Source organism: Aspergillus lentulus (assembly GCF_001445615.1).
Source record: "Aspergillus lentulus DNA, contig: Alt01, strain: IFM 54703, whole genome shotgun sequence".
Classification (NCBI taxonomy): Eukaryota; Fungi; Ascomycota; class Eurotiomycetes; order Eurotiales; family Aspergillaceae; genus Aspergillus; species Aspergillus lentulus.
In genome coordinates, this window is record NW_028322123.1 from 1,245,167 (window position 1) to 1,256,352 (window position 11,186).

Sequence of the window (11,186 nt, forward strand, 5' to 3'; positions counted from 1 at the left end):
TCCGCACATGGCTGTGGGCTGAAGAAGACCAGGAGGATTGACGATTGGTTCGACCAGACGGAATTGCAGGCCATGGCTCCACGGCCGACGCCACGCTTTGGCTGAAAAGCTTCATTCTTTGTCTTGGCAGTTGGGTACTAGGAATATGCCCCGAGTTGGCTGCGGAATCTGTAGATAGAGGGAGCTGTTTGTATAATAATGCTCTTTCACAGTATTGTCTATGCTATCACTATATACAAAGCTTGATATAACACCCCTTGAATCAAAGAATGCTTTTATTACTCCGCTAGAGAAAAGTGCAATAAGAGAAAAAAAGGAGAATGTATCCGTAAATCGTCGATACAGGACCGCTAACCAAGCAAGCCAGTGGCGAGCGATTCCAGATCCTCCAGGGTTTGAATTTGAGGAGCGTTGGCTGCTTTGTCGCTGGACTTCTTGCTCTTCTTGTACCAAGGCTCTGCTTCCTCTCTGTCGTTCGCCTCGGTGAACTTGACCTTTGGTTTCTTGCTGGGACGTGGTGCTTCGTCCTCGGAGGCGGAGAATCCTCCATCGACGTCTTGGTCCCCTTCGTACGGAGGCAGTTGTACCAGTCTCTCTTCTTCTTCCGCTTCGGCAAGCAGCTCGCGCTCGCGGGCCTTGCGTTTCTCCTTCTTCTCGCGCCGCTTCTGTTTGGCGATCTCCTTGTCCTCCATGTCTGCCATACGTGTGCGCTCCGCCTCCTCGGCCAAGAACTTGGCCTGTTGATCCTTGGCGTCGCCGCGGGCCTTGAATTGCTCTTCGTCTTCCAGCTCGTACAACTCGTGCGCGTTTCCGTCGTCGTCGTAGACCAGTTTGGTTCCCTTGCCCTTGAATTTGAGTAACTTCTTCTTCGACTTGAGGAGCTTCTCGCGACGCTTGGAATCAATGACCAAGGGTGTACTGCCGTCAATATGTACCACCTTGACGTCCTTTTTGTCACCCTTCTTACCCTTATCGTCCTCATCGCTTGACGATCCCAGGTCCTTATCACCAGCGTCGAAGCGGCGTTTGACGGACAGGAAGTCATCATCTTCGTCCGCATCAGCCCCGGCACCGGCGTTGGGTGCAACCATTGTGCCGTCGTCATTGATGAGTTTCGAGTAATGCTCCGCCAGCACGTCTTGGTTCCGCCGCTCAAACATCCGGTCATATTTGGTCCGTACCTGTGGTTCCTCCTTCTTCTTGCTCTTCTTCTCGCCGTCCTCCTCGTCCGAGTCATCGTCGTCACTCAACAGGTGTGCTGCGGCTCGAGGTGCGTTCTTCCGTTGTTTCGTATCGTCTCCCTTGATGAATTTGATCCGAGGCGCACCAGGTAGACCTAAGCTAGCCGCGAACTCATCCAACTTCAGTTCCTTGAGTTTGAAAATCTCCTTGTCTTTCTGAATATAGACAGATTTGACATAAGAAATGAACGCCTTCTGCCCCAGATACTTGAGCTCGGGATCCTTGAAGCACATGTTCTGTAGCTGATCCTTGATACTCTGTTGTTTGTTCGCCTTGATGTTAATCTTCTCGATGGGTACTTTCTTCTGCTCCAGACGCTTCAGCATGCCTTCCTCCTCACTGGGATCCAAGAATAAAACCGCACGACCGTCCCGCTCGTACCGCGCAGTACGCCCCACTCGGTGGATATAAGTGTCCGCATCTTCCGGACAGTCAAGCTGGATGACCCAGTCGACTGCTGGGAAGTCCAGACCACGAGCAGCAACATCGGTAGAGAAGAGAACGCAATGCTTCGATTGAGAGAATCTGGTCACAATGTCCAATCGTCCACCCTGCTTCTGACGGCCGTGAAGATGCATCAACGGGATACCAGGCTGTAAATGTCGGAAGGATTCGTATACAAATCGTACTTGTTTTCCCGAAGACAAAAATACCATGGTCTTGGACTTAAGATTGCTTCGGATAAAACTCCACAGGACATCAAGCTTCTGCGGAAGCGGCGTAATCACGTAATGTTGCTGAAGTTTAGATGGCGTCGCTGAAGACGCCGACTCGTGGACAGCCACGTACTCGGGATCCTGGAGACTCAACCGGGCAAGGTCCGAAACCTTTTTCGTCTGAGTTGCACTGAAAAGCAACGTCTGGCGCTCTTTAGGAAGGTGGCCGATAATGGCATCCACAGTCTGCTGGAAGCCCAAATCCAGGATACGGTCTGCTTCGTCGAGGACCAGCATCTGGAGATTATATGTGTCGAACAGTGCTGTCTGATCCAGGTGCTGTAGCATACGACCAGGCGTACACACCAGAATATTCATCCGTCCCAGTCTCTCCTGCTCCTCCTTCAAACTCTTCCCACCAATGACCAGACCGGCCGAAAATGTATGATAGCGACCGATCTTTCGGAGAACTTCGAAAATCTGAATGGCGAGCTCGCGAGTTGGAGATAGAATCAAAGCGCCCAACCCATCATGCTCAGCCCATTGCCTGCGGTAGAGATTTTCGAGCACGGGGACGAGAAAAGCCAGCGTCTTGCCGCTACCCGTCTTTGCGGCTCCCAGGACATCTCGACCCTTGAGCGCGTGACTTATCGCACGGGATTGGATATCAGTCAATGTTTTGTAGTGCGACGACGCAAGTCCTGAAGCGGTCGGTTCGGATAGAGGCAGATCGGAGAAGGATTTGAAGGTCTCTTTGGGGTCAAGATCTTCGACCCGCTGGATGAGGGACGACAGTTCTTCCTGCCCGCGCTTGCGTTTCAACGTTTTTGAACGTGGTGGCTTTGCATGTTTACCAGTGCGAGGACCAGCAGCAGGAGCCATGTTAATCCGCGTGAGCCTGTATCAAGGGTATTATCCTCACTGATACAGATGGCAGTGATCTTGGGTCGGCCATGAAGCAATCCGCCGTCGGGCGGTGAAGCAACTTTTTTTCCTCCGCTGCTGAGTCAGCCATAGATAAGATTGGCAGCTTATCACGGGCTCTCAGACTACTGGGACTGTTCCTGATCATACAGCAAAGACAGAGTAACTGAAGCTTCTGGCATTTGTAAGATTGAATTCACAATGTCATCCGACGAGCAAGATGCTTTGGACGCACTGGAGAAGGAGGCGTCGGATTTCATCAAGGTATGTGAGAGCTGTCCTAGCTGCAATTGGCGTCAGACTGACACGTGCTGCCATGTAGGATGCGGAAATCGATCGCATTCGAAAGGCTTTTCAATTAGATGCGTGAGTACTATTCTTTACTCTGTTGGTTTATTGACATCTTTTATGCATTTTATGGTCTGCCAGCTGACAATTTCCCTATAAGATATGCGGTCCTAGATCTTCAGCCAGGTGTCCCCGAATCCGACATCAAATTACAGTATCGCAAAAAGTCCCTTCTCATTCACCCTGACAAGACGAAAAACCCTGCTGCCCCAGATGCCTTCGATCGGCTCAAGAAGGCTCAGACGACATTATTAGATGAGAAGGCCCGCGCGTATCTGGATGAATGTATCGCTGATGCGCGACGGCTCTTGATCCGGGAACATAAGTACACAGTAGACTCCCCCGAATTGCAGACGGAAGAATTCAAAAAAGAATGGCGTCAGAAGACCGTTCAGGTGTTGCTAGAAGAGGAAGCGCGCAGACGGAGACAGCTTAAGGCCAAGCTGCAGGAGGAAGGACGAGAGAAGCGCAAAGAGGAAGAAGAGTTGGAGGCAAGGAAACGGAAGCGGGAGCAGGAGCAAGCCTGGGAAAATACGCGAGATGAGCGGATTGGAAGCTGGCGAGAATTCCAAAAGGGGCAAAAGAAGGGGACCGATGGTGACAAGAAGAAGAAAAAGATGAAAGTTCTGGGCTAATGATCTCGCATACAATGTCCGAATCGATCGGACTGTGGTCAACTGGCGTTTGGGATGCCTCTATTCTAGTTGTTCTCTCATCTTCTCAATGTTTCAAGATATGTGCTTATGTATCTTAGCGGTTCTTACTTATGATCCAAGATCTAACCCGATGACCGTTGCAGCCTCCTGAAGTTCTCTGCAAAATATGGGCCATTCCACACGGTCCATACTTGCCAATCCGCTGGATGCGATTCACAATAAGCGTTAGAACATAATAATCTATAGGACTGGTTGATCTTAGTCGAGCATGTGTCCTGAACACTTGGTCAAACAGTCGGCCCGCAGTCGGTGATGGCGACGCGGGGCGCGGGGTTGGACTTCTCCGAGGTGATTTCGGAAACCAGAAGATTCTCCAGCCTGTCTCCACCATCGGGAATGCCTTTTGTGATCCGCTGTCATTTATTTGTCCTTTTGTATCAAGAATCTCCCATGAGGTACCTTAGTATACGGAAACTTCGGTATTCTCTGCAATTTGCTCTCGACAAGCTATATGATCCTATCTCTCGTCCGTAACACCACTGGCTCTGCCGATAAGTCAGAGATACAGCGACATCACATTCCGCCCCCGCTACAACGTCTACCAAGGCTGCAAGCGTTATAAGTACGCGGAGTATATTTCCCACGTCAAAACAGCCACAGGATCCAGCAATTGGGATGCAAGATATGAGAGAATCTGCCTCCGAGCCACCTCGAGCGCTCCCAACTTCAAATGGTGCCGCAGTGAACAGCCAACAGCCTCCACCACACTATCCCAACTCCCCCGCCACGACAACAAAAGAAACGGATAACATCCCTTCGTTCCCCTCTTCGACAACCGCCGCAACAAAAGTCGAACCCTCCCCCTCGCTCCCCGACGTCGTCGCCGACCTCCACCACCGCGTCCAGTCCTTCCTCCAAGAATCACATCCCCCGGATTCCCTCCTCGCCGCCGTGCAACGACAGACCCGCATCTCCCTCGACGTCATCGCAACAGCGCTATCCCGCTACAAGCTCTCCGAACTCTCCCTCTCCTACAACGGCGGCAAAGACTGTCTCGTCCTGCTCATCCTCTTCCTCGCCAGTCTCCACCCGCATCCAACCCCCGAGGAAGGCGGCCTCGCCTATATCCCCGCCATCTATGCCCTCCCACCCGATTCTTTCCCTGCAGTCGAGGAGTTCGTCCAGTGGTCCTCGCGCGCCTACCACCTCGCAATCGTGAGATTCACCACCGAACCGCCCCGCACAACCCTCAAGTCGAGCTTCGAGCACTACCTCTCCCTCAACCCCTCCATCAAGGCAATCTTCGTCGGGACCCGGCGCACTGACCCGCACGGTGCCAATCTGACTCATTTCGATCCTACCGACAGCGGATGGCCTGATTTCATGCGCATTCACCCTGTCATTGACTGGCACTACGCGGAAATCTGGGCTTTCATTCGTCACTTGGGGCTTAAGTATTGCTCTCTCTATGATCAAGGTTACACTAGCCTAGGAGGCACTTCAGATACCCACCCGAATCCCAAGTTGCGTGTGGAACACAGCGCCGATTCAGATCAAGGCGCTGCAGATGGTACACAATCTCAGCACTACCGACCAGCCTACGAGTTGACCGCGGACCAGGAGGAGAGGCTGGGACGCAGCAAATAGCGGCAATTCGACGGCCTGGCGCCACCTTTAGTCCATTCCGGGCCCGTTGTGTATAGTGAGACCTCAACAGCCCTTTTTCCTATTTCGCAATCTTCGTCTCTAGCCTCTTCTTACCACTCCCTTCCCCCCAAACCCCGGACGTTGAGCGGTTGAACTTTTGATTTATGTTCGTCGCAGATCTATAGACTGTGCATACAACCTTGCATGATTTTCGAAGATGTTCCAATGCCACGGAACTTGACTAGAGCCGTTATCATTTTTAGACTAGGTCCTGGTCTGTTGAACAAGCCAAAAAGCGAGCCTACGCTTTTGGACAAAGAAAAAAACCACTTTATATCTTTAGAAGGACTTTTCACTGCTTGATTCGCCGAATCGGTAACATATACAGCTCTATATAACACATTTGTTGATCATACATCAAACTGCGGCATGGAGAAATTAAAGCAAAGATAACACTTGCAACGCTCAAATATTAATCTGCAATGACTAGAAGAACCGAAGGCACAAAGAGGAATGAGGAGAATCAAGAGCAAGGGAGGTGAAACAGGAAAAAGCTCTGCAATAGCCGACCTACTGTAGTGATCATACAATCGATAGGATAATACCTCTTGAAGTAAAATAGCCCGGAAGATAGAACGTCATGATGCTCGTAGTGACTGCCATGATTGACGATGAGGACGTTTTGGTGCCTATGAGCAGTGACAATACGGATATTCCATAGCAATGCGATGGGTAAGACAAAGCTTGAAGAGCCAACTCAGAGAACAGACCTTGGAGAAGTCATGAGGGCATCCTTGCAGGGGGAGATGGGAGACAGAGAATCAACGTCCATGTTCTCCTTCTGGGGACTGGAGCCTTGAGACCGAGCCTTGACGCACGGAGTGCTGGGCATAACTGTCTTGGAGGAGCTGGCAGAAGCATTGTTTGGAATGGCATGACGGTCATAGAGTCGTCCATGATATATCGGGGTGGACTCCCAAGTTGCTGGACTGTTCCTGGTTGACCATGAGCTGAAAGGCATGTTGCTAGCCGGATTTTTCATGAACTGGTACCTGCTTATATCGTTAGACCGCTCATGGCATCTGTACCAGACAATCCTTCATACATACGACGGGGAGATGGACGTCGCAGGAGTCCAAGTGGAACCTACTCCGACCGGCGATGGATAGCTGACCTGGGAGTTAGGGCTGAGATGATTGGCGGTCTGCTGGAGACGGTGCAGAGAAGGCGATGGAGTAGAGCCCTGCACCACTTCAACGGAGTAGTTGTACTCTCCAGCACGGTATGCACGGCGCTCGTTGCTTTGCTGTTTCAACATCTTTTGTGCCTTCGTGTCTGCGAACCGGAGCAGCAATTTCACCCCATTTTTGGCGATGTTGTGGAATTCACCCAACACTTTCTCGGCGATTTCTCGTGTCTCGAAACTGTTTAAAATGAAGTCAGATTGTGTCGCAGCGGGAGATAACCTAGCGAGTGAACACTTACCGAGCGAAGCCTACCTCCTTGCTAACGCCAGTTTTCTCGTCACGGCTGATCTTTTCGGAGACAACACGGTACGGCTCGAAATGATGTCGAAGGTCCTGGATATATTAGAAGGTCGTTTCGAATGAGGCTACCATACTTACAGCCTCAGTCCAAGTGATCGGAATGTTAGTGCAATAGATGTTGGTGGAGGTCTTGTCCTCAAGATCCTTCAGGCGCGAATTGCGAGATTTCTGAACCATGTTAGCGTTTGCGAATCTGTGAATGGCATTGATCCACAGTACTTGTGCAAAACTTGCTTGATATCCAAGATAAAAAAAGCCCCGGATGCAGTTCTCGCATGACTCGAAATTGTAAAACTGGACAAAACCGAATCTGGAAGCGAAGTTAGAGTGGCAGGTCAACATATTAAAAGCTGCTTTGACATACCCTTTGCAAAGCCCCGTGTCCAGATCCACAATCGCCTTGCAACGATCAATCTTCCCAAACCGGGCAGCATAAGAATGCAGCATCTCGTCCGTGGTCTGTGGCAAGAATCCTCTGATGTAGACGTTGGTAATACCTTCGCGGTTCTCGAGGCATTTTGCGAGCGTCACTTCCGAAGGGTTAGTCCACATGGCGGGAACGGCCCTCGGGATCGGAGGTTCCTGTTGAGTGATACCCTCCAGGTCCTGGAGCATGTAGCCATTGGGCGTCTTCATCACCTGGTAAGGGAGACATGGTTGCGCAAGGCCGTTGTAGTTCAGAAGTGGAATAGAGGAACCATCCATGGTGGAGACAGCCGGTCCAGGATAGAACTCACACTGGTTGCCAGGAGTTTCAGAGGTGGATTGGGCAGTTACCTTCTGATTCTCGCTAGCGATCCAACCATTCCGCTTCTGGCCAGCCAGATTCTGCAGATTGTTGTCTGCCACGAAAGGAAACGGATATCCCTGCATTGTTGCTGGCCCCATAGGAAAGTTGGGACTGACACTTGGATACATAGCTGGAAGATACGGAAGGTGGCCAAGCTGGTTTGGTCCGAGGGTAGGAGTGGGATTGAAAGACGAAATAGGAGGAATGCCGTTCAACATTGGCCCGCTGGGGAAGAGGACAAACTGGCCATTGTAGGGTGCACGATTGGGCCCGGACAGGTCCAAGTTTGGGGGCATTGTGAACGGCATGTTACCCTTGAGGGTGCTGTACTTGGGGCCGGAACGCTGGTTCTGAAATTTCAGACCTGCTTGAAGAGGAGCAGAACCGTCATGATAACCCTCCGGCTGGCTGGCAAACCCGTTCTGCTGGTACCCAGCAGCAAAAGGGGCATGAGAATCTTGAGCAAATTGGCCAGGCTGGGTCTGAGGAGCTTGACCAGAATCGGCCGAAGCAGCATGCTGTTGACTTTGGGACTGCATGATGGCTGTTTCTAAAAGTATCTTCAAGATGAGTTAGAAAATGCATAAATCTTCACCTTTCAAGTGTCACCATTCGGGCAAGAGTATTCAAATGCTCCGATGATGCCTGTGACCTGGAGAATCAACGACTATATGAGATGCAGGGGACACGCACCTTGGACTTCGGGATTGGACGGCAATAGCAGTTGTTGTAGAACTTTCAAAAAGACAGGTGGATGATCAAACTAGAGTCATCAGCTAGCGAACGATGGAAGAGTGCTGTAGTTAACTCGCCTACACTTGCGATGAAGCTTCGTATATAAAGACGATGAGGATTGAGTTCCTTTGGTAACGAGAGCAAAGTAAAAGGGTAAACGAGAGCCGTTTCTTGACGATGAATAGAGCTGATAGAGGTAGAGGATGACTGGTAACGAAAGGTTGCTAGCACAGAGGATGAATTGCTGACGACGAGAATGGGATGAAGAAGGATGCTAGAGAATGTGGGATGAGAACAGGTGGAAAAGTCCTGTCGGGCAAGTATAGAGAACCAGAAAGAAGGGCGCGTTTACAGAAAGAACACCTCTAGGACAAGCGACAAGAACCCAGAAAGAACGACCTATAGAACCTACAAATAAAGAAGGAGGCTATCGGGAGGTCAGAAAGATGACATTGATAATATAGAAGGAAGGTAGCCACAGTTCAAGAAATAGGAAAGCGAAGGGGAAGAGAAGAAGAGATCATTCATTACTTGGTCGAGATCGAGTGGGCAAACTAAGGCATCAATATGTAGCCTCAAGAGCCACATCATGTACCCGTCCATGGCAAAAAGAGCATCTGCACAACAACAATAGGAGTCCGAGGCAGCTACCTAGAGGAATCATGCCAAGTGATGCAGGCAACAATGAATAGCAATGATAGATTCTCCTTATGTCCGTAATCGGACGGCCGAAGCCGGTAAGTCGATAAAGAAATCCTAGACCTGCCCTGGGATAAGTCATACATATACTGCAAGACACTGAGCAGTAGTACTGAGAGCGTTCTAGCAAATGCATATGTATATGGGACAAGACCAACAGATCTATCTTTCTTAGAGCTCAATCTATAATGATAAGGTGGCTTTGCGAGATGAGGCAGGATGAGAAGGGCCCAGGATGTTCAAAAATGAGAAGAGGAAAGCAAACGGCAGGGGGAATCAGAACAGAAGAGGCATGCTGAACAGATCGTCTAGCGGATACAACCAGCTCTACTGCTCGGACCTGTCTTGCAGCCACTTGTACACGACAGAGAAGTCCTTGCCTCGGTACTCCTTCTCGACAGAATTGTATACCTCACGAGCAGTTTCAGCCAGGGCCAGGGGAGTGCCAGACTCCTTCGCGGCCGTGATTGCTAATCTGAGGTCCTTCTTCATCAAGCTGACTCCAAACCCGCCCTCATATCCACGAGATGCTGGAGCGGTCTCCAGAACGCCTGGAACAGGATTATTGACTTCCATTGGCCAACAGCGGCCGGTAGAGGTATTGATCATGTCTGCGAGAGATTTGGGATCCAGGCCCCAGCGAATTCCGAGATTCATGGCCTCAGCTGTTGCGATGTTGTTTATAGCCAAAATGTAGTTGTTGGCAAGCTTACCCGATACGCCTGCTCCGGGAGGTCCCAGATGCCAGGCCTTCTTTCCCATAAGCATTAGAACCGCTCTGACTCGTTCGATGAGCTGGCCTGTTTGAGACGATGCTCCGAACATAAAACTTAATGTACCTGCACGAGCACCTACTACTCCTCCTGACATTGGAGCGTCGACGAAGCGCCCTGTGCGTGTCGCATGGACTGCGTTTGCAATCTCCTTCGACGAGGCGGGGTCAATGGTTGATGTATCAATAAACAGGCGCTCTTCTTCCAGAGCGGGTAGGTCACCGTGCTTCATGATTGAATGAAAGACATCCTTGACGTGTTCTGGCTCCGGTAGACTAGTTATCATGACTGTCTGTAGAGGAGGAGCTTAGTACCAGTATAGCTAAGTGAGACACATATATAGGCGTTCCAAAACACTTCAAAGACATGGAGAACCACTAGCGCAGCTTTGCACCAAGCAGCACAGCCACCTCGGCGTATCAGAAAACATGCAGCTCCTGATCTTTGGGCGGAAACGCAACTAATAATGAATCAAGGACGTTTGACTTACCGACTGCTCCGCAACTTCTCGAGCACTCCGAGCGACCCCAACCTTCATTGTGCCATCTGCTGCACCACTGCTTTTCGCGGCCTCCTTTGTCTCCTCAACAAACCTGGTCGTCGCATTCTCGTTCACGTCACGCACAATCAGAGTGTCAGTAGCTGGAATTTTGGCACGTAGGTTCTTGGCCATTAAGTAGCCTACAAATAAAGAGAGAAAGCAATTAGACCCATAACCCCTTCGCTTCAGATAAGTGGTCACAAGAAAACATGAACGCTTTGATTCAGTCTCGCTCCAGGAAAAGAATGCACAGCATCCGTTCGAGCAGGACGGGCAAAGAGCACGAATAAATTAAGACAGACAAACTAGGTTAACATACCCATTTGTCCTAAACCGATGAATCCCCATGTTGCTTCACGTTGCAGAGTAGTAGAGAATGTTCTGGCCTGAGACCGCTGGAGCTGTGGCATTGACGACAATGAAGCCAGCAACGATTTGGGGACAGATAATCCCCGCATTCGAAGGGACACAGTGGATGTGAGACTCATTTTCAGGTTTCAGCGTTATTAAGACGAATTGATAAAATTTACCAACTCTTCCCTGGCTGTACCAAGACGAGCGAAGAGAATGACAAGAGGAATAAGTGTGATGGGGTAATGTTAGATCTGCAGTTCAGGTAGTCAGGTAA

At 50.3% G+C, this 11,186-nt stretch overlaps 5 protein-coding genes across 5 annotated transcripts; 2 read left to right on the top strand and 3 right to left on the bottom strand.

Annotated features, from left to right (window-relative positions):
• Positions 1-350: 350 nt before the first annotated feature.
• dbp4 (RNA-dependent ATPase HCA4) lies at positions 351-2,780 on the bottom strand (the record flags this gene model as incomplete). Its single annotated transcript, XM_033555086.2, has 1 exon — positions 351-2,780. The coding sequence occupies one exon, from the start codon at positions 2,778-2,780 to the stop codon at positions 351-353; it is 2,430 nt and encodes an 809-aa protein (XP_033410977.2).
• A 243-nt stretch (positions 2,781-3,023) lies between these two features.
• Positions 3,024-3,805, top strand: ALT_0375 (J domain-containing protein; the record flags this gene model as incomplete). Its single annotated transcript, XM_033555085.1, has 3 exons — positions 3,024-3,086; positions 3,145-3,188; positions 3,271-3,805. 3 exons carry the CDS (start codon positions 3,024-3,026, stop codon positions 3,803-3,805), a joined length of 642 nt encoding a protein of 213 aa, XP_033410976.1.
• Positions 3,806-4,501: 696 nt separating this feature from the next.
• Positions 4,502-5,473, top strand: ALT_0376 (FAD synthase; the record flags this gene model as incomplete). The annotated part of the gene is made up of 1 exon (XM_033555084.2): positions 4,502-5,473. The coding sequence occupies one exon, from the start codon at positions 4,502-4,504 to the stop codon at positions 5,471-5,473; it is 972 nt and encodes a 323-aa protein (XP_033410975.2).
• Positions 5,474-6,230: 757 nt separating this feature from the next.
• On the bottom strand, positions 6,231-8,349 carry ALT_0377 (sporulation-specific protein 5; the record flags this gene model as incomplete). Its single annotated transcript, XM_033555083.2, has 6 exons — positions 6,231-6,525; positions 6,583-6,897; positions 6,959-7,053; positions 7,099-7,188; positions 7,240-7,330; positions 7,385-8,349. 6 exons carry the CDS (start codon positions 8,347-8,349, stop codon positions 6,231-6,233), a joined length of 1,851 nt encoding a protein of 616 aa, XP_033410974.2.
• A 1,222-nt stretch (positions 8,350-9,571) lies between these two features.
• Positions 9,572-10,690, bottom strand: ALT_0378 (putative 3-hydroxyisobutyrate dehydrogenase, mitochondrial; the record flags this gene model as incomplete). Its single annotated transcript, XM_089598972.1, has 3 exons — positions 9,572-9,909; positions 9,958-10,309; positions 10,508-10,690. 3 exons carry the CDS (start codon positions 10,688-10,690, stop codon positions 9,572-9,574), a joined length of 873 nt encoding a protein of 290 aa, XP_089456636.1.
• Between the last annotated feature and the right edge of the window lie 496 nt (positions 10,691-11,186).